The 22501-nt window shown below is 49.6% G+C and overlaps 2 protein-coding genes across 3 annotated transcripts in view; one reads left to right on the top strand and one right to left on the bottom strand.

Annotated features, from left to right (window-relative positions):
• MED20 (mediator complex subunit 20) overlaps positions 1 to 11890 on the bottom strand; it is a 73896-nt gene extending 62006 nt beyond the window's left edge. The window contains exons 1-4 of the mRNA XM_013973778.2: positions 11759 to 11890; positions 9117 to 9271; positions 4824 to 5077; positions 3129 to 3320 (exon numbers count right to left, since the gene is read on the bottom strand). Of these exons, the coding sequence (XP_013829232.1) occupies positions 3129 to 3320; positions 4824 to 5077; positions 9117 to 9271; positions 11759 to 11772 (615 nt within the window). The 5' untranslated portion in view covers positions 11773 to 11890. The remainder of the gene's footprint in view (positions 1 to 3128; positions 3321 to 4823; positions 5078 to 9116; positions 9272 to 11758) is intronic.
• On the top strand, positions 11959 to 22397 carry BYSL (bystin like). Of its 2 annotated transcripts, XM_018038732.1 has the most exons (8): positions 11969 to 12127; positions 12303 to 12574; positions 16591 to 16747; positions 18788 to 18926; positions 19185 to 19318; positions 19895 to 20055; positions 20163 to 20265; positions 20741 to 22396. In XM_018038732.1, the coding sequence occupies exons 2-8, from the start codon at positions 12307 to 12309 to the stop codon at positions 21084 to 21086; spliced, it is 1308 nt and encodes a 435-aa protein (XP_017894221.1). In that variant the 5' UTR covers positions 11969 to 12127; positions 12303 to 12306; the 3' UTR covers positions 21087 to 22396. The 2 variants fall into 2 exon arrangements, with proteins under 2 accessions (XP_017894220.1, XP_017894221.1); XM_018038731.1 differs by having other exon boundaries at positions 11959 to 12574; positions 20741 to 22397.

Genomic DNA, 22501 nt, shown 5'->3' with positions numbered 1-22501 from the left:
TCAGAAGAGCACAGGAGAGATGGGGGCGAACACAGCCTAGGAGCAAAGGGCAGGAACCATCAAGGGATACAAGCAGCAGACGACCCACAGGAGAACACAGCATTTCCCCAAATTCTAGCATCCATCTTCCTCCTCCAGATTCTGCCTCTTGTAGGTATCACCTGTAGTATAACTTACTAGTTCCCTTTAAGAAGACTCTTTTTAAAAAACTTACTTATCCTCATCATATAAGGCAAAAGTGCCAGTTATATTTCCAATATATATTAGAATAAGGCATAAGTATTAAAATAAAAATGTATCCCACATTCCACTTAAAATCACCTGGCCCCACAGAGGTCCAGGTGCCACTCTTTGACACATGCTGGGAGCCATGAGTCCTGAGTCTGAAGTTTGGTCCTGACTCCAGCCTCACCTCTCAGCATGATCCCCCCCCATCTTATAGTGAAGGAGAACCAGGTAAATCTTAATGCTGCCCTGCAGGGCTCCAACAGGTTAGCGGATTTCTCTGTGACTGACAAAGGTACCCACCAAGGTGACATGTGAGCAGGACCCTAGAAACATTCTGGTTTCTGCTCGTTTGGGGTTAGATACAGAGGTGGCAGGGGCAAGGCATCTGGGGAAAGAGGAGGGAGGGACAAGAAGGCAGTCTGGTGTAGAAGGAATGTCAGGCTTGAACCCAAACGCCCACTTTCTCGCTGAGTGTAAGCTTTTTAATCTTAAAATGAGGCTAACCATGCCCTCTTTCCCTTATTCAAAAGCTTAACTTTCACTCAACCTCATCTTCAAAAATTATATGCCAACAATACTAAACTAACTCTTGAAAGTCCCATCCAGACGTAGATACAGAAGGTGGATGACATTTGGGCCCTTCCCACTAGTTATCAGTTCAGTTTTGGCAACTTTGCTAGTGGAGTTAAATTAAGAAATGTATTGTATTACTTGCCTTTTTTTTAGTAATAAGCTTTCTTTAACTGACACAAGGGACAAAGATGGACAAGAGTACGTGAGGTGGCAACTCTTATAGATTGATCTGGTGTTCACTGGACTTAAAACTGTTCAAATGTATGCTCAAAATAAGGGAAAAGAACAAAAGTGAAGACTTTCTGGACATTTATAAGCCAAGATTGTATCTAAAAGACATAGTTAGGGAGTTAGTAATAGAAATCCCTCCTTATAATGCATAAATCTAGAGTCATATTTACCACGTTCGATTTCTGTTTATTTTCAGGAACACATCATGCTCAAAATGCTATCTCATCTCATAGAAGATTTAAAGCAGTCTACAGCAAAATACAAGCGGGTAAGTCTGGATAAGAGCCAATATAAATCAGAAGGCCAAAAACATAAAAATAAAACTATGTATTTTATTATGTGTAAGTTAATATCTAAAACATATCTCCATTATAAAATGAAAAAAAAAAAACAAAAACAACGAAGAAACAAATGAAGCCAGGGGAAGGTGATAACAGAAAACACGGATGACAGATTCTCCAGTTAGAAAGCTGAACTGCGCTTCTTGCCAGCCAAAGTTAAGAGGGAAATGTGACCACCACCTGATTCTTGTTACAGAGCCTTAGATCTGAGCACTTAGATCTGAAAACGGTTCCTCTTCCTGGGTTTTCGATGAGAGACAGATCCTAGGACAACCCACAGTACATACATGAACTTGCTTCTTAAGACCAGCTCTGACTGTGACCTCAGGGTTAGCTGGACTGAGCATCTCTGGAGCAGGAGGGCAGGGGCAGGCGATGGAGGTCAAATGAGCAGCTTGGAGGCTCCCATGAGATGAGGAGTTAAGAGTTCAGGACACCGTGAAGCGCAGTGTGGGCCTCAGGTCAACTGTTTAACCCCGAGCTCTGGGCACTCGAGAACTGGAGAGGTCTTGATGCGGAGACTGACTCAAGGGGTGCAGAAGTGACGTCCCCATGTGAATAATCCAGCTAAAGTGGCTCTGATATCAGCCCCATCCCAATCCAACTCAGAAACAAATAGCTTACAGGGGTGCTCTTTGCAAAATAGCAAGAATAGTCTTGGGCATGTCCATTGAGCTCCCTGGGGCAGAGGCTACTAACTGGGCCCCCACATCCATTTTCTCCTTCACCTTTTGGTCACAGAACCCCTGGCATTTTAACTGGGCACATGACCACCCAAATAAGAGGCTCTCTATCCCAGAGCTCCTCTCAGGCAGGTGTAGCCAGAGTGACTGGAGCAACTCCAGGGCATGGCCTTTAGAAAAGAAAACTGTTCTCTCTCTCTTACCCCAGGGGAACTGGACATGTCGTTGATGATGCTCTGAGTTGCCCAAGGACAACACCCCAGGGGTGGCTGGACAACAAGCTCAAAGGAAACCAAGTTCCTGACGACCTTGTGGAGTTAAGGCTGCCCTGGGCTATCTGATTACCTCTGTACTATTAGAGAAGAGAAAAATAAACTATGAGCCTCTGTACTTTAGTTTCTCCTTATAGCCACTCAGCCTGTGCTTTAATATCATTCACTACAGAATGGAAAGATGGCCAGAGGGGAGACTTCAAAGGACTCAGGCAACACCCTAGAAAACTGATCTCACGATTTACCTCAGCAAACAGGTCAGAAAACGACAGCCATCAAAGAAGCTTGGCCTCCTGCTTCTTTCCCAGGAAAGGCCCAGCCACATCCTCTGAGTGAAGCCCCAATGCAACACATAGCCTGTCCACTGTGTGGCTGGACCAAATCCTCAGGAGCTGGTAACACAGACTGCCTTTCCACCGACACTCAGCAAGGACACCCCCATCTGACCTTTTCCCCTAAAGCAGGAGAGCTCCAGACGTCTCTGCTCTGGGTAATCACTTTCCTGAGGACAGGCCAAGCCCAGCAAGGCGGGGGCTGAAACAACTGTGGCAGGGCAGGCACAAGAGGGACTGTGTGTGAGGCTAGTGGAGGGGAGTCCAGCGCCCCAGAACAAAAGCCACAGCTGGGGACTAGACAGGGAGGGACACCCTCCCATCTGCCCAGGATTTCCGGGGTCCAGAGGCCTGAGGGTGCAGCGCCTGCTCCTTCTGTGGAGTGCCCCCCCGACCCCCCCCCCCACCCCCGGTGACACAGCTCAGCCCAGCAGCTGCCAGTTGCTAACGAATCCCCGCCACCGGCACCTGCTGCTGCTTGCGGATCTTGTTGAAGAGTTCCATGTACTGGACCATGGTGTCTGCTGGGCTGTAGACAGCGTCATGTCTGTTCCCAAACACTGTGGGTGCCCCTGGGGTGTGGCTGCCTAGAAAGCTCTGCAGGAACTCCAACAACAAGCTCCAGCAGTCGCTAGCTACCACACAGGGGCCATACTCCACCTGGGGACCAAGAGAAGGGAGATGGAGGGTGAGTGAGAGCAAGGACAGGTCATTTGCCCTCTGCATCCATCTTCCCCAACCCGGAGACCAGGACACAAACCTTCCAACCCAGAGTCGCCCCGCAGGAAATATCCAGCTCAAACACCAGGAATTTGAAACCCTCAGCACTGTACGCTTTAAGCTCAAACATTCTCATCTTGGGATTATCAACTCACAGCCCTACGCACAAGACCCAGAGGCACAGCTTGGTCCCTTCAAATTATTTCTGAATTTTATAGTCCCAGCTATGACGCGTGTAGATTCATGGACAGCTTGGGAAAATTCTATGAGAGAAAACAAAGAACAGGAGAAAGAGTCTGCGAGTGTGTATGAGTTGGGGAATTGACAAGAGGGCAAAAAGACATATAGGCCCGTAAGTCACTTCAACCGTTATTCCCAAGGTAGATATAACCTGGGCTCTGGCCCTAAGAAATGATTTCCCAACTCATGTGACAGGGGCTGAAGGATACAGATCTTAGGGTTGCTCATTCTCTCCCAGTTTTTCACTGGAGAGATGGCAGGGCAAATTACTGGCAAGTACAAGGAGAAATAAGTAAAGAAACTGCCAGGTGTGTTTGTGTTGCAAAGTTGAAAACGTGGAGGATAAACAAACAGTGAGTTCCCCGTGGGTCTTGGCAAATTCTCTGTGTGTTATGAATGAAAAGAGTCAGGACATCTTAGCTCTAGAGGTCTCTGGAGTGTCACAGTAGTCATGACCACTAACGCCCTTTTCTCCACCTGTCCTGCTTTTGAGGACTTACCTATCCCCAGGTCTCCAGATTTCAATTCCCTCCTTAAATGCTAATCCTGCAGGAGGTATCACAGTCCCCAGAGTCAGCAGCGCTCTCTGCCCCGAACTCCCAGAGCAATCTGTGCTTCCTTTATGGCATTTCTTACAGACTAACTTCAAAAACAGCTTGCATGTTTAGGCCTGGCTCTCTTATTAAGTCATAAACGTTCAAAAGGAAGGCCCTGCAGTTTACTTATTCTTTTTTATTTAACCTCACACAGTGCTGGGACTGTGTTAGATTGTGCAGACTCTCACTGGTCCCAAAGCCAGCTACTGTCACACTCCATCTTTGTCATTTTCAATATATGTCATAGATGAAATCGTCACACATACCACGAAAGAAAGTGGACAGCATGTCAAAGGGAAGGGCACATCTTTGCTTCAAAACTTTGATTGGTCCCTCCGTGTAACAGTTCACCTGCCCCTCCTTGACCATCCCTCCTCTTCTCCTTCCTAAGCCAGCCTTCCTAAGCTTTCTACCTGCTGCGAATCCAGCTCCCCATTCCCATTCTGGGCTAGAGCGTCCCTCAGTGATTAAAGAAAGGATAAAAAATGCAGGGCAAGGAAGTGTAGCTGCTCTGCAGACAGAAATCAGGGAGGCAGACACATCTGCCTGCGGGAACCTGCAGAGCCAGGCCCTTCACCACATCTGCTCTAGTTCACCAAGGTCTTACCTCCACGGAGATGCCTCGGGCACTAGGCCCCATTGTGACCGTGCCCACCTTCACTAGGAAGTCACAGTACTGGTAACGGGTGCCCCGGGTCTCGATCTTGCTGGCCTTGGCACTCTGGAAAAAGCCCTTGAGTTTCACCATGAGCACGTCAAAGTTGGTGTCGGCAACAAGGCAAGGGCCATTCTCAAAGAGGGCGAAGCAGCTCAAAGGGTACTCAGAATTGTGCATCACATACATCAGCTTCCCGGCCTGACCTGCAAGGGACGGAGATCCTGCTCAGCGACAAGACCTTCCTCAGCACATCCCAGAGTAGAGGCCAAAGTGCTGAATGGGGCCAGGAGGCAATCCAGCATCGCCCCAGCAGTCCTGGAGGGCGGTGGAGGCAAGGCCCTCACCAACAGCCTTTTCCAGAGAAGACCAGCAGCCAGGCAGCATGTGGCAGAACCCACCCAATCTACAGAAAAAGGTGATGGGCACACTAGAACTTTTGACAGTCCAGATAATGGTTTATTTCATTTTTTCCCCCAGCTTTTATATTTATTTCTGATAGTTGGGAGTAAGTTTTGCACCCCATTATTTGTAGTCAGCCCTGCATTTTTGCATTCTGGTTGTTATGCCTTTTAGTTTTTAGTTTCTATTTTCTTCTCTCTTGCTCTTTTTCCTTTTAGCCACACCGTACAGCATCTGGAATTTCCCTGGCCAGGGACCAAACCTGCCCCCCCTGCGGTAAAAGCACAGAATCTTAACCACTGGACCACCAGGGAAGTCCCTGGTTTAACTCTTAAGGTTGAGTGATGGGCTCACAGATGGATGATTAAAGATGATGATTAATAACTCACACAAAATTTACATATGGTCTTCTGTATAGTCATATATTACATAACAAGGAAAATAAAAGTAACAGCATTTGAGCACACATGAAGCAGCTGCTCTCTTTTTTGCCCATCACTCCCTTCCTTGGCCTCCACCCTCTTTGAAACAGAGGAAGTGGCCCCACAGAAGCAGCACGGGGGAGAATCTGAACACGAGGCTGGACAGGAGGCCTGAGCCTTGCCTTCTGTGCCCAAGTTTAGTCTTCATCCTGAAGGCAATGGGGGGCGGGGGCAGGGGGTGGCTTGGGAGAATTTTAAGACATCTAGCTGACTTAGGAAGCAAGCAGTGCAGTACAACCATAGTAGAAAGAACTTGGAATCTAGATCAGAAGATCCAGTTTTAAATCTCAGCTTACCGGCTCCAGTCCCTGAGAAGTGAGTTTTCCAAGTCCTTAAACTAGCCCCAACACTGTGCTAGGGCTGAAGAGGCATGTAAGTAGAGGACTTAGCCCCTGGCCTCAAGAAGCTGACAGTCTCACTGAAGACTGTCATTGTCCTTCCCTGATAGCTCAGTTGGTAAAGAATCCGCCTGCAATGCAGGAGACCCCTGTTCGATTCCTGGATTGGGATGAGAAGGGATAGGCTACCCACTCCAGTATTCTTGGACTTCCCTTGTGGCTCAGCTGGTGAAGAATCTGCCTGCAATGCAGGAGACCTGGGTTCAGTCTCTGGGCTGGGAAGATCACCCGGAGAAAGTAACAACTCCCCACTCCAGTATTCCGGCCTGGAGAATTCCATGAACTGTATAGTCCATGGGGTTGCAAAGAGTCGGACATGACTAAGCGACTTTCACTTTCATTGAAGATAGGTGGAAAACTTTTTAGAAGACCATGAAACCAAAGTGTTTGCCTGATGACAGACCAGAAGTCTTTGAAGGGAAGGAAAGACCTCAGGGAAGGAAGTGGTCAAAGTGGCAAGAGTCAGTTGGAAGAACCTTCATGGAAAAAATAGGACCTGAAGTAGGATACAAAGTGGGTGGATTCAGGCAGGGATGAGAGCGCAGCAATGGGAATGAGTGCAGAGACGAGTGCGGGTGGTGTGGCCTCTGCAGGCCTCCACTGCGCTGCCACTGCCTGGACACCATCGGCTCCGCACCAGCCTCGCCCCACACCCTCCCAACTGCCCACTGCATACTCACACCTTTCACCTGGGAAGTCCAGTTCCAAACATTTTAATCCTCCAATAAAGACATCCAAAGCCGATCTGTCATTCTGTTCTCATGCAGACTCACTGTGATACTTAACTCATATTATGGGAGTCTGGAAGTGTTTTTATTCTCTTGAAAAAATTCTGAAAAGCTTTGGTCCCTGACCAGCCAGCACCCACATCACTACCTGGGAATCTGTTACAAATGTATATTCTCCACCCTACCCCACAGCCACTGGGTCAGAAACTCTGCGGGGGTGGGGAGAAGGGAACCTACCCATCTGTGTGATAACAAGCCTTCCCTCTAGGTGATGCTAAAGCTAGACAGTGTGAGAACTTCTGATTCAAAGGCACAGAGCCGGTAAGCGACTGAACTGGAACTCTAATCTAGGGGTCCTGACCTCCTTCCATCCTACCCCACAGCCCACCAAGAACCTGCTGTTTCTCCAACTAGACTGTAGCTCCTTGAAAGCAAAGGTCTGATCAGGAAAACAGAGACCAAGCCAGGGAGTGTCACAGAAGTAGCATGTCATCTTATATCTGTATACTGCTGCTGCTAAGTCACTTCAGTCGTGTCCGACTCTTAGCTAAGCTATGGACTGCAGCCCACCAGGCTCCTCTGTCCACGGGATTCTCCAGGCAAGAGTACTGGAGTGGGGTGCCATTGCCTTCTCCACATCTGTATACTAGCGTTCTGTTTTCCAAATGCTTTACTAACTGTTCTCTCTTTTGATTCTTATATTCTGCCTTTTGCAGGCAAAACAAATGCTAACATTGCAACTGCAATGACCATGAAATTCAGTACAGCTCTTAAGCTACCATTTATTAGCTATTTATTCCATGACAACCTTGGTTCAAAGAGCTTTGTGTGTACGAACTTATTTAACTAGGAGATAAATACTGGAATTATCTTCATTTTGCAGATATGTGTACTGGGAAGGGTGCAAAAACAGAGCCCACACAGGTAAGTTTCTTTAGAGGGGGTTTAATATAGGGAATGAAGTACAGGGGTTGGTAGAACTGAAAAATCAAATGGAATGGTGAGGTCACCCAAAGATTAGTTAACACAGGGAGCTGCTACCATCCCTAGGGCTGGAAGGAAAAAGGGCAGATGTGCTGTTCTGAGAGCCAGGAACAAGGGTTGCCTAACAGGAGGTAGAACCAAGGAAGACACACAGCCCAAGGCAGAGGGACAGGGAGAGAGGCTGTCTCTCTCTTTCCTCCTCTCTCCAATTTTTGCCAGTGCCTTTCACTGGCCAAAGGGAACTAAATGGGGGCCAGGCAAATGTAGTTCACAGGAGCAGGGCAGGGAATAAATCCCTGGGGAAATAGGCAAGTGACCGGCACAGGAACAGTCACAGACTGCAGAATTACCTAAGGATGCAGTTAGTTGTGGCAGGCAGGACTCCGTTATCCGGCTCCATGATTTAGGCTTATTCACTGTGCTGTGGAACCATCCAAAGTCAAGTTACTGAAGAGACAAGACTAAAAGAACCTAGGTTCCCTAACTCCTATTCAGAGATCCTCTTTACCTCCCTACTACCACCAGCCACAATGCATCTCAATTTGAAATACATTTAAACAAAAGTTAATTCATCAATCAAGGTTATGCTAAGGTGGTAGCCAAGGCCACTGGCTAGGTGTGGGAAACAGGAAGCTTTTCTACAGAAAGTTCCCCCAACTCTAAAGCTCCAACAGAATCATATACAAAGGCTTCTGAGCTTAAAAGGAGACTTTTTCAAACTTTGGAGTGCATAAAGATCACCTGTGAAATCTACTATAATGTAGATTATGACTGATTACCAGTGAGTCTGTAAGCTGGGCCAGGAACCTGCACCTCTAACAAGCAACCCAGATGATTCTGAGAAAATTAGTGACCAACACTTTGAGAAATGAGAAGTGCTTTAAAAGTGCAAAAAGACTACAACACAGGCCCAGACTAAGAGATGAAGGAAAAAATTAATGAATTCAGAAACACATATACCACATATCCAAGAACACCACCAACCTGCACCTCTAACAAGCAACCCAGATGATTCTGAGAAAATTAGTGACCAACACTTTGAGAAATGAGAAGTGCTTTAAAAGTGCAAAAAGACTACAACACAGGCCCAGACTAAGAGATGAAGGAAAAAATTAATGAATTCAGAAACACATATACCACATATCCAAGAACACCACCCTCAGCAGATGAGCAGAAAGATTCCAATGAACATGAATGTCTATTAACTCCAAACCAGGTTCCAGCCATCCCACAGGCCCATCTCTCACTGACCTTGGCTGCCCAGGGTAGAGGCAGCCGTGTGATAGGTCTCACAGTCCACACAAAATGTTCCTTGCTTCTCTGCTCCAAGCATCTCCAATTTCCGGGTGAGGAGCTCGACAGTCTGCTGGACGCTCTTGCCCTCGGCCACGGGCATCTGAGACACACTGGAAGGAAAAGGACCAAAATCAATGAGTCATTCACTTGCCTGCAGAATCGTAGCTCATCAGGGCCAGTATGTGCACAGACACCATCAAACCGAACCTTCTCAGTTTAAAAAGGAAACAGAGGCCCACAGTCTCTTGAGAACTCCACTAAGAACCAGAGCAGGTCTCAGGACACATACCAGTGCTTTGAACTTCCTGTTTAGAGCACCTCCGTTGACGGAGTGTGGCAAGTATGCCAACGTTCAAGAGAAGATTTTAGGTGGCACATAGATTGAGCATTCAGTAACACAGAGTCATACAACGAGAAAGGGATTTCTTCTGCGTTTCTTTCAGTTTTGACTACATCAAGAAGAAAACCTCAACTTGGAATTATTATTCCAATTATTATTACACTCTTTAACACTTTGCATGCAAGCTGTCCAGCACAGTAGCCACAAGCCACATGCGACTATTTACATTTAAACGAATTAAAAATTAAAACCTCAACTCCTCAGCTGCAAAACCCACATTTCAAGGCTTGACAGCCACAAGTGGCTGAGAGCAGTGCTAATACAGAACATTTCCATCAAGGCAGAAAGTTTTAAGGCTCCTGGGACCAAAGAGAAAGCAAGCCTCAAATTTCTAATCCTCAGACGTGAAAGGAAACAGCATGCACACGAATTTAACCAAAACAACGAAACAAAAAGTCATTTCCAAGATTTCCTTCTATGGTGAGGGAAACTGGCTCCCCCTTTACAGAGCGGCAGGTAACAATCACCAAGGGCCAGCTATGTGACAGGTAGTGCCCAAAGACCTTTCGATGAACTAACTCTTTGAATCCTCATATTAGCCCCATAAGATATACAATTATCTCTTTGTTACCAGTGAGGAAAGAAAAGTACAGAGGGGTTGAATAACTCGCACAAGGTCACACAGCTTGGTGTGGTGTGGCCGAGAGTCAAAGCCAGGCAAGCTGGCTCCACGTCCATGCTCTTAACTCTACCAGAATGCTTCCCCAGGAATACAGCTATAAATACTTTTAAGGAAAAGAAAGAGAATTAAAAGAAGACATTAATAACTAATATTTCAAGTGCTACATGGCTATTTAAAAATCTTGAGTAGAATCATATGTGGCTGAATGTTGGGGGACACTGCATTACTTTATGATCAACCAAAATCAACTAAATGAAGCTATAGAGTCCTACTGTTACTAAAACTGTCTCTAATCTCCATCAGAAAAAGTACTAACAAGTAATGATGATGATGTGCCTTATTTTGAAATATAAGAGAATCCCTAAGGTGATGCTACTGGGGTCAGAAGTCCTAGAAGCCTGAAAAAGTTGAGAAGCATCCCAAGAGAGAGCCCTTTCCCTGCTTGCCTTCTGCCCTGAGAGAACAGGTACTTCCAGGGTTTCACGCCTCTTTGCAGCACGCTTTTTTTTTTTGGTTGCGCCACAAGGCATACAGGATCTAATTCCCCAATCAGGGACTGAACCCATGCCCCCTGAAGTAGAAGGTGCCTCCTGCAGTGGAAGCGTGGAGTGTTAACCACTGGACTGCCATGAAAGACCCTAGCAAACTTTTCATTCCCATTTTTCGCACCCTTCTTACACTACAGGACTTTGAAGGAGGCTCATGATGCCAACTTCAGGAAGCAAATGTGCAAGTCACTGACAAATCTGCAAGACCTGGGCTACCAGGAGTTCCCACAGGCTCTTACATGAGAAGCCTAGAGCCATTGCCTTCAGATAACCTGGCCTCTAAGCCCTCTCTGGGAGAGATGCTGAAGATACATATTTTTTAAAGCTCTGAAATCTAGCATTTTGGAACTAAATGACTCGAAGAGAATTAAGCCCATACCTTTCCCTGCCACACTGACTTATAACGTGTTAGAAATAAGTCCATAGAAACTAAACCAACCAGTAATTATACAGAATAGGAAACAGACCCTGAAAAGGTGATGTGTCTGTAATTCCTATCTCCTAATTCCCAACAGCTCCTTTTTTCCCTCCAGACTCAAGATCTTACAAAGGCCAAAACTAGAACCAGACACATGCTGATCTAACTGCATTTAGTGGCTGTAAGGAGGGGCAGGCAAAAACCTAAAAAAGACACTATCTCCTTGTTGCCTATCCCCTACCCATCCAAGCCCTGCCTGCAGACGGGTCCGAGTCCCGACATACTACTTTCAACCCTAAAGTTCTACCCCAGGCTTCTCGGTCAAGAAATTGTACCAAGTAAAAAGGAAGGAGGTACAGGATCATTAACGGGTTCTTAAACCCTTTTTCCTGCCGCCTTCCAGGAAGAAGGGGCGAATCTCCGAGGAAAGGGGCCTGCAGATTCTGCAGCCCTCGCGGTGGCCCCCTCACTTACACAATCCGAGGACATTTTGCTCATCTTCCCGGGGGACTGTGGACCCTGGTCGGGATCCTCCTCCCGGGTATATTCGAGGCTCCAGGGGCCTTCAAGTCCCCAAACCCCGCCCCACAAAGTCCTCTGAAGTCCTACCAAGTCACTCCCATGGTGTCGGGCCAGGAGGATGGGAGGATCAAACAACTGAAATGCGGTGTGCTCCAGCAGCCCACACGAGGAGAAACCACCTCGCTAAAGCGAGCTCCGATGGAGGCAGGCGCTCCGGAACTTACGTAAAAACACAGCGCCCAGTCGACAAGCTCACGAGGAAGGGCGTGTCTAGGCCCTTCGGTGAGGTCACTGCCCGACTCCGCCCCGCCCCCGATCCCCTGGTTCGCCGCTCAGGGAATTCCCATTCGCCTGGGCACCCTGGACCGAGATCCATGAAACTAGGAAAGTGTAGCTCGGACTACAACCACTCAGAAAAGACAACGTTAAATTCGGGAGGACCCAGCTCCAGGACCCGTGAGCTCTTTTTGGGGGGGTGGGACGGGGCTTCTGGCACACCCGGCCTCCAGACGCGAGGGGGCGCTGTGAGCTCCGGTGGGCTCTTGGGCGCTGGGTGTTTACCGCGCAAGCGCACTGGGGGCCTTTTTTTCCTCCATACCCACGTGGGAAACTTCACGGCTTGGTTTTCTAGAAAAATGCCCAAGTTTAAGGCGGCCCGCGCGGCCGGGGGTCAGGAGAAGCATGCGCCGCTGGCCGAGCAGATCTTGGCTGGGGACGCGGTGCGGGCAGGAGCCCGAGAAAAACGGCGGGGTCGCGGAACCGGAGACGAGGAGGAAGAGTACGTGGGGCCCCGGCTGACCCGACGGATTTTGCAGCAAGCGCGGCAGCAGCAAGAGGAGCTCGAGGCCGAGCATGGGAGCGGGGACAGGCCCGCGGTGCCGCGGGAGCGCACCACGCGGCTGGGTGAGTGGGGGGGATGGGGTACGAGGAGGAGGGTGGGTAGCTGGGGCGAACGGCTGAAAGGTGTCTGGCAGGGGAATAACTTGGAATTTAAAAAAAAAAAAAAAAAAACTGAGGCCCTTGGCAAGGGTAATGGGGTTGGGAGACTCAGCTCTGGGGCAGATTGAGGGTTGCCGGAGCCCTCCACGCCCATTCCTTAGAGTGGCACTCTTATAGGCATCACCGAGGTTAGGCCAGCAGGAAGTGGTTACTCACGCCGCTAAGTTCTCCTGGCATTTATTTACGTGTTTTGTAAGTAATCATGGAATGTCTACTACGCACATCCCGCCGTGCTAGGAGTTTAGATGGTTTAGGTAAAAAATTGTAAACAGGGTAAAGGTATACCTAACGTCAGGATCTTCCAGTGTAGCCCGAGAGAGAGAATTAAGTAAGCAATTAGAATAATGCACTCGTGATAAAGTATAGCTTCTCTGACAACAATAGCATTAGTCTTGGGAGTCAGGTTTCCCAGGTTGCATGACCGTTGTGCTGAGAACTGAAAAGTAGGGAGTGCTCTGAGCACAAAGAACAATATTGTTTCAGGACTAGAAAGGGAGCGAGATTATTTAAAAGATGGTGATTTTTCTCGTTATTACTCTGAGAGTGTTGACCTCAAAGTTGCTTAATCCATTTCTCAACACTCATCTTTCATTTGTCTGTGAGCAGCGTTCACAAACGGAGAAGGCAATGACAGCCCACTCCAGTACTCCTGCCTGGAAAATCCCATGGACGGAGGAGCCTGGTGGGCTGCAGTCCATGGGGTCGCTAAGAGCCTGACACGGCTGAGCGACTTCACTTTCACTTTTCACTTTCATGCATTGGACAAGGAAATGGCAACCCAGTCCAGTGTTCTTGCCTGGAGAATCCCAGGGGTGGGGGAGCCTGGTGGGCTGCAGTCCATTGGGTCCTTGAGTCGGACACGGCTGAGCGACTTCACTTTCACTTTTCACTTTCATGCATTGGACAAGGAAATGGCAACCCAGTCCAGTGTTCTTGCCTGGAGAATCCCAGGGGTGGGGGAGCCTGGTGGGCTGCCGTCTGTGGGGTTGCACAGAGTCGGACACGACTGAAGCGACTTAGCAGCAGCAGCACCATTCACAAACACTAGCCTCCTTGCTACAGTATCTTTACTCTGCTTCTAAGACATCACATCCCTGTTTTGCTAGTTTTTCACCTCAGTGGGCTTCCCAGGTGGTGGAACCCACCTGCCAATGCAAGAGATGTTGGTTCAACCCCTGAGCCAGGAAGATCCCCTGGAGAAGGAAATGGCAACCCACTCCAGTATTCTTGGAGAATCCCATGGACAGGGGAGCCTGACAGGCTACAGTCAGGAAAAGTCCACAGGGTCACAAAGAGTCAGACACGACTGAGTACACGCACGCACCTCTCAGTATCCTTTGCTGGCTCCTATTCCTCCCCTCCCGACGCCTGCTGATGGGATCTCAGTTCCCCCACCAGGGATTGAACCCTGAGCCCCGGCAGTGAAAGCCCAGAATCCTTACACTAGGCCACCAGGGAGCTCCCTTTGCTGACTTCTCGTTTGTTGCCAGCTTCTTCCTGTAGTGCCACAGCGTTGCATCCTTGGAGCTAGTCTGTTCACCTCTGATGACTTCCCTGGTGCTGTCATCAGAGTCAAGATTTAAATACTGTCTGTTTGGTAGCTGCTTCCAAGTTCATATTCCAGCCTCGATCTCTTCCATGAAACCCAAAGTCTTATATTTCAGCTCTCTCTTTAGCTTCTCCAATTTGAAGTCTAAGAAACATCTCAGATTTAGCCTGTCCAGAACAGAAATCCTGACCATCTTGCCAAACCTGCTCCACTCCCAATCTACTTCATCTCAATTAATGACATGATGTCCTTCCATTTGCTCCAGGCAGAAAACTCTAGACTTGTCTCTTTCTCGCTCCATATCCAATCAATTAGGAAGTCCTGTTGACTCTGCCTTAAAAATATATCCAGAATCAGATCAGTTGGCACCATCTTGGAACACCATCCTGTTCAAACCACAGTGATCTCTCACCTGGATGACTGCAGTAGCCTCTTACCGAGACTCCCGTTATCTGCCACAGTCTGCTCTCCACTCGGCAACTCAGGATTACCTGATCTACAGAGACCTATATGATCTGTACCTGTTGTCAGTCTGACCTCTCCTGCTCCTTTCCCTTTGCCCTCTTCTCTCCATCTGGATCAAACCAGCCAGTTCTAAAAGAGATCAGTCCTGAATATTCATTGGAAGGACTGGTGCTGAAGCTGAAGCTCCAATACTTTGGCCACCTGATGCGAAGAGCTGACTGACTGGAAAAGACTGATGCTGGGAAAGATTGAATGCAGGAGGAGAAGGGGACGAGAGAGGATGCAATGGTTGGATGGTGTCATCAACTCAAGTCCATCCATATAGGCTTCATTGCTCCTTAAACATGGCAAGTCAGGGCCTTCACCCTGGCAGGTCCTTCTGTCCTCGTACTCCTGTTGGTTTCCTCCCTTAATTCTTCACCTGCTCAGAGAGGCCTATCCTGACCACCCCATTAAAAACTGCAACACATCACCCCTGTCTCCACATCACAACTTCTCTACTCTGCTGTATTTCTTTGTCATGGCATTTGTGTTTTTTTAACATAAAGTACATCGTATTAGTTCATTGTCTGCGTTCTCCATTAGAACATAAGTTCTGTAAGAGCAAAATGTTTTTCTCTTGTTTGCTGATATATTTCTGGCACCCAGAACAGTGCCTCACATGTAGTAGGCACTGTCAGCGTTTGCTGAATGGTGGTTACAAAAGTCTCAGTGGCTGCCCTGAAGAGCGGGAAGCGAATAGAGACTAAAGAGACCAGTTAGGGGACTGTTGGAATTATCTAGACAAGAGATGATACTGACCTAGGCTTTGACAGGGCTGTGAAAGCTTTGCGAGAGATTGTGTGAGGTTCAGTGGAAAAGGACTTGGTAGTTGGTTGGGTGTTGAGAGTGGGGGGCAGTGGGCAAGGCAGGCCTGCTGCCTAGGTTCCGGGTTAGCATTGACTGGATGGTGGTTCCATTTACTTAGACGTGGAACACGGAGAATAGACCTAGGTGGGTCGGGAGTGACAGACCAAGATTGAAGTGCCTGGGGGTCATCCATGAACAAGCTGTACAAGAGGCAGCTGGCGGTAGGGTCTGGAGCAAAGAGATTGTAACCCTACGGGTACAGATTTGGGAGTTGTTAGCATGTGGAGACAGAACATCTGGTACGTGCAACCCTCCCCCTTTATTTAACTTTTATCACACAGTATCTCTGGGGGTTTTGTGTATGTGTGTGTGCTGCACCTCAGGCCATGTGGGATCTTAGTTCCCCAACCATGGCACGGATTGTACTTCTCACTTCCTGCAGTGAAAGCATGGAGTCCAAACCACTAGACCACCAGAGAATTCCTAGCAGGCACTCTTGGGCTTCCCAACAAGCCCTCCTGCCAGTGTTACCGAGGTCTAGAACGCACTCCTCCAGTTCCCATACTGCCCATCCAGAGCCTAGGCATCCTTCGCATCCATCGTCTCTTCTGAGTGCCTGTGGTATACATCGTCTCTGCCACTCATTTTGACACTAATCAAGCCCTGCCACGCATGTAAGAGAGAGGTGGTGAGTGTATGATCTAGACCCAGACTGCCTGCAGTAGGCAAGTCAGTCAACTTTTCTGTGCTTCAGCATCCCCATCTGAAACCGGGTATAATAATAGTACCTACTCCTTAACGGTCATGGTGGTTACCTATGTTATGTAACAGTTTAGTGTGTTTGCTCTCGTTTACAGCTATCACTGTCTCATTGGTTCACATGTGTACATTTTGGTTCTCAAGCAGGATTGCACGCCCCTGGGGTCTGGAAGGTAGTGTGCATTTATTACAAGCGTGTGAGGCCCGGACCATATCCATAATGGTTAAAGTTGAGTTGACCTCTGAATTCCTCACCCACTGCTTGGCCTTGCTCACCCATTTCATCTCCCTCTTCCAGGTCCAGGAGTGCCACAGGATGGATCAGATGACGAGGAGTGGCCCACCCTGGAGAAGGCTGCCACAATGGCAGGGCCGGGCTATCAGGCGGAGGTGGTCGTGGACCCTGAGGATGAGCGTGCCATTGAGATGTTCATGAACAAGAACCCTCCTGCCAGGTAGGGCTGGCACAGCCTGGGATTTGGGAGAGCAGGTCCTAGCAGCAACTACGTAGGAAAGAAAGATGAGATGCAGAGAAGCGTATGCTCTGGCAGAGTTTTGAGTCCCCATCTCTGGGAAGGGCCTGAGCATTCATTGCCAGTTTGGGGAGCCACTTTGACAAAAGCGGCGCACCCTCTGAGGACTGCTCTGAATGAGAGTGATGCAGACTCAAGATAGCTCCCCTGCTCTGTCCACCCGTCTTAGAACTGCCTGGATTGCCTAGTGACGTCGCTGCAAGGCCTTATTCTGTCTCTGGGCGGTCCACTCCATTGCATTTGGTCTTGGTATGCTCAGCTTTCTTAGCAGTAGGCTCAGTTTCTTTGGCCACATCTCTTTCACACCCTAACTGTCATTTTATCCAGGGTTTTCCAGCCCTTGCACCACTGGCATTTGAGGCTGGATAGTTCTCTTCTGTGGAGGCTGTCCTGTGCAGTGTAGGCTATTAAACAGCATGCCTGACCTGTACCCACTGGACAGCAGTAATGACCCCTTCCCCGACTCTGTGATAACCAGAAATATCACCAGATGCTGTCAGATGTCCCCTAAAGGACAGAATCATCCCCCAGATGAGAACAAATTAGAACCACTATGCTGGATCAAAAACATGCAGGTTTTTAAGCTCCTATGGTCAGGCTCCGGAGCCCAGGGTTTTGGCCCAGGAGAGAGGTGCCTCCAATGAGGGCCCTCAACCAGTTCATTCTGATGCTGTGATGACACTGTTCTTGGTTCCTCAGGTTGTTTGTGGGTTCACACACGCTAGCATCATTAGTATACTAGTATCGGCGCTATTAACGCTATGAAAGACGGGGTCTGAACAGCAAGTTCCGCGGCCATGTATTTGAGCCGTGAAAGCATGAGTCCCTTTCCCAGCTTGCCGCCCAGGATCCGAGGTGGATATCACAGAACGTGTGCTGGTCTCTCCAGAGAGCCTCTCAGGGTCTCACTTGCGCCTGTCCCTCTACTTTGGCGGCTCATTCTGACGAGCTTGGCGGGATGGTTTTCAACAGAAGAGTAAAACGGCTAGGAACAGGGTCTCCTGACAGTCTTGAGGGGTGGCAGCCGGTGTCTGCAGAGAGCCGGCTAGACCCACATGGACTCAGCAGTCAGAGGCCGCTTAGCTGGGGGGCACGCATATACTGTAAGGTACCTGGCCTTCAGACCTTGAAAGACCAGGCTTTGACTCTTTCCCCCACTCTAGACCGTGGGTGGGTTACTGACCCCTCTGCCTTTTGGTTACCATGTCTGTCGCATAGATGGTACAAGGGAATGTCTGGCTTCTGCCAAACATTGCTTTAAGTGCTGTGGTGGAAGGGGACATCTCGGAAGTCCTGCCCTCCAAAGACAGGAGTGGTTTGTGTATAGACTTCAGCAGCCCCTGAAGATGCCCTTATCATACTGAAGCCCAATGTAATGATAATTCTGAATCATCACAGCCTGTGTGTAAGGAGGCTGGGATAAACTGATCATTCATCTTGGACCTCTCCCCATCAATTTTAATAAATTGAAACAGGAGAGGGGGTATGTCATGCTCTCTTCCTAATGATCCCAGCTCCCAGAAATCTCGGTGTATCACTGAGGTGTGTCTGGCACTCTGAAGAGGTCAGAGAAGGGTTTTACTCCATGTGTTAACTTTATGCAGGTAGGTATGGTATCATCCCTGTTTTATAGGGGAGGGAGCTGAGGCTTAGAGAGGCAGAGTAGCCTGCCCAAGGTCACAGAGGGAGCGGAGGAGCCACGACCTGAACCCAGCAGTCGCCTTCAGAGCCCAGGTTCCTCCCCTCCATGCAACTCAAAGCTCCATCCTCAGCTGAATGACTGCCTGGTCCTTTGTGCTCTGCGGGGATTCTTTGCTGGGTGGGTAGGCCCAGCGTGGACCGAGGTCACACATCCCAGCAATGTTGCAAGTTTATCAGGGCTCTCGAGAGATGGCGTGGGGTGTCCAGAGCTCCCCAGACTGAGAGCGCGGCCCTGCCGCCCCCTCCCTCCTGTTCCCCCAGGCGCACCCTGGCTGACATCATCATGGAGAAGTTAACTGAGAAGCAGACGGAAGTCGAAACGGTCATGTCCGAGGTCTCAGGCTTCCCTGTGCCCCAGCTGGACCCCCGCGTCCTAGAGGTCTACAGAGGGGTTCGGGAGGTAAGGACTGAGAGGAGAGCCATGACAGGACACCCCCACCAGGGCTCTGGGGGCCCCATCTCTTGTAGGCCCGAGGGCAGGCTCGGGGACCCTCTCCCCGCTTATGACTCTAGGCTCAATTCTGCACTGAAAAATGAGGATGATACTAGAACCTCCTTACAGGATGGTTGTGAGGACTGAGTGAGGTAATGGACGCGAGGAACTCAGATGGGTGCCTGACAAGCAGCGACAAGGATGGTTCTATTCCCTCCTGCGCAGGTGTTGTCTAAGTACCGCAGTGGGAAACTGCCCAAGGCATTTAAGATCATCCCTGCCCTCTCCAACTGGGAGCAGATCCTCTACGTCACGGAGCCTGAGGCCTGGACCGCTGCTGCCATGTACCAGGCCACAAGGTAGAGCTGATGGGAGTGGGGCAGCCTTGGGTCTGTAGGGCGGGCTGGGTGTGGGAAGGACAGGCTTTACCTCTCTTTGTCGTTACATTCCCTCCCAGAGCTCTCTTGTGCTCCTTTATGGCATCACTTCCCCAGCTTTTCCTGTTTCCTATTCTGGGGCCAAGGTCCTGTTAAGAACGTCCTGTGATGAATTTCTAGGGGAGAGGCGCCTAACTACAGGGACACAACCCTGCAGTGTCAGGGTGGCCTCAAAAGTCTGTGGCTCCCCAGGCGTGTGCAGGTCCCTGGTCACAGCAGGGTACAGCGGACCCCTGATAGGGAGGGGAAGGTGAACAGCTGGTTCCTGTCTGTCTGCAGAGCTCTGGCTCGCCTGAAGACAGACAGTGTTCATCCCCATTCAGGTACATCTTGCAGCCCCTCCTGTTCCCTCTCTAATCTGACCTGGGTGCTGCACTCACCCAGCTCCCTCCCCGGACCCTCAGATCTCTTGCATGCAAATATCATCCGCAGTGATATTTGAAGGGCCAGCTCTTTGAACTGACCTGGGATCTTCCTCCTCCTTTCCAAAACCACTAGGATTTTTGCCTCTAACCTAAAGGAACGGATGGCCCAGCGCTTCTATAACCTGGTTCTGCTCCCCCGGGTACGAGATGACATCGCTGAGTACAAACGACTCAACTTCCACCTCTACATGGCCCTGAAGAAGGCCCTGTTCAAACCTGGAGCCTGGTTTAAAGGTGGGGACCCAGGAGGCGATTAAGAAAGGGCAGGGCCAGAGCTCTTGCAGGACCTCCTTTCTCTCACTCCGGACTGCTAGTGACCGTGCCCCTCTGCCCCTCCCCAGGCATCCTGATCCCGCTGTGCGAGTCGGGCACCTGTACCCTCCGGGAAGCCATCATCGTGGGCAGCATCATCACCAAGTGCTCCATCCCCGTGCTGCACTCCAGGTAGTGTTGCGGGCTGTGCAGGACCATAGATTGACCCATCTCGACAGCAGAGTCCCAGGACTTGGGGCGGGGTGGGGACACGTGGGGAAGGAGTCAAGCATAAGCCCTTGGGTTTGCAGTTAAGTCGATGGGTATATGATAACTCAAGATTGTCAGTCCCGTGGGAACAAGGTCCCAGGGCCTGGCCCATGCTAGGTGCTCAGTAAAGAGTTGAATGAATGAGAGAGGGGGGAACGCAGGAAGAAAGTAGGTTGGGGCAGAGACATTTGGACACACTCTGAGACAGAAGCAGTCTGAGCCAGACGAGGGTATTTGGCGTGAGTCAGCGTAGCCCGGGTAACAGGTCGACGGAGTGAGAGGAGGGGAGAAGAATGCAGAGATTTTCCTTTAGGGACAGCACAGTTTAGACCCCGTGGCGGGGCCGGGGTAAGGAGCAGCTTTCCCCCAGCGTTTCCCTGCCTCCCTTCCCCACTAGTGCGGCCATGCTGAAAATTGCAGAGATGGAGTACAGTGGGGCCAACAGCATCTTCCTGCGGCTGCTGCTGGACAAGAAGTACGCGCTGCCCTACCGAGTGCTGGACGCCCTGGTCTTCCACTTCCTGGGCTTCCGGACAGAGAAGCGCAAGCTGCCCGTGCTCTGGCACCAGTGCCTCCTGACTTTGGTCCAGCGCTACAAGGCCGACCTGGCCACGGAGCAGAAGGAGGCCCTCCTGGAACTGCTCCGGCTGCAGCCCCACCCCCAGCTGTCCCCAGAGATCAGGCGCGAGTTGCAGAGTGCCGTCCCCCGAGATGTAGAAGATGTTCCTGTCACCATGGAGTGAGGACGCAGTGCTCGTCCGGGTCTGCGGAGCGTGGAAGGGCTCCAGGATCCCTGCTGGTGACTGGAGGTGATTCCGAGCCTTGACAGCTGAAGACCCGGATCAGGGCCAAGACAGGTCGCCGGCCTCTGACTCCCCAGTTCTCAACAGGGGGACCTGAGTAGGGCTGGTTCCCTCTTGCGTTCTAGGCCTGCATCTCTGCTCAGTTCTGAGACCTGACTTGAGGTCCCACAGCCCAGCACTTCCAGCTAGGGTTGGAATGGGTACTTCCTCTCAGGCTGGTGTCAGGTCACCGGGAGGTGGATAAAGACAAAAGGCAGGTATTTATTGAACCTCAGTGTTTTGATGTGATGGATGGAGATCTTTGCTATTCTGTTTCGCTGGAAGCAAGCACTGCTTCGCTGGAGGCAGGCACTGCTTTCCCCTCATGCGTAGCAGTGGATTCTTACCTATTTACATGGGAGCCACGCACTTGCCCCACCTTATTCTTCTTCTCTAGGCTGTACCCACCTTGCCAGCCCCTAGAGGGCACAGCCTTTGCCTTCCCCTGACACAAACTACTTGGGGAGAATACCAGCAACCAGGAGGTTGTTCAAACAAGAGAAGGTCTCAGATTGGTTGCAAGAGCTAGAAGAAAGCACCTAGAGGAAGGTGGAAATTCAGGATGAGAAAGGTCAGACCCAGGGTCACCACCAGACCAGTTCCCTTTCTGACTTTCTTAGCCAATGAAAGCGTTCAACCAGGGGTTGGCAAATCAGGGTTGTGTATGCCTGTTTTCTTACAGTCCGTGAGAGAAAAATGATTTTTTACATTTTAAATGGTTGGTGGGGGAGGCAGAGAAAAAACAGCAGTATTTTGTGATAGGTGAAGATTATATGAAATTTAAGTTTCAGTGTCCCTAAAATAAAGTTTTATTGGGACACAGCCACATCCATCCACTTCCATGTCCTGCGACTACTCTCACTGCCCCTGCAGCAGAGACCAGTGCAGCCTGGCTAGAACCCTGTTACTTGCTTTTGCAAATATGAGTTTGTTCCAACCTAATGACTCTATTTGGTCATAAAGCAAATTTCATTTATATAGTTTTGTCTTGAGACACTAGATGAAAGCAAAAAACTACCCCCACAGAGCCAAGCCAGATGACACACAAAACGCACATGCCCAGCCCTGTGCCAACGCCTCCAGCTCACCTTCTGCATTGGCACCACACCCACATCTGGTGTCACAACGTGCCTTCCACATCCTTCCGACCTCTGCTTCCACAGCCAACTTCAGGTGTTTGTTTTTCAAGATAAAGGGCCATATTTATTACAGTATGTGTTTCTTAGCCATTTAATGTGTAAAAACACCATCTTAGAAAAGTGTCTTTCATTAAGTATGTGAGTATTGTGCTTCAGGCCCCATTTTCCCCCATAAGC

This window comes from Capra hircus, chromosome 23 (genome assembly GCF_001704415.2).
Source record: "Capra hircus breed San Clemente chromosome 23, ASM170441v1, whole genome shotgun sequence".
Classification (NCBI taxonomy): domain Eukaryota; kingdom Metazoa; phylum Chordata; class Mammalia; order Artiodactyla; family Bovidae; genus Capra; species Capra hircus.
Note: the sequence above shows the minus strand (reverse complement) of the source record. Positions and strands in the feature narration are given on the sequence as shown.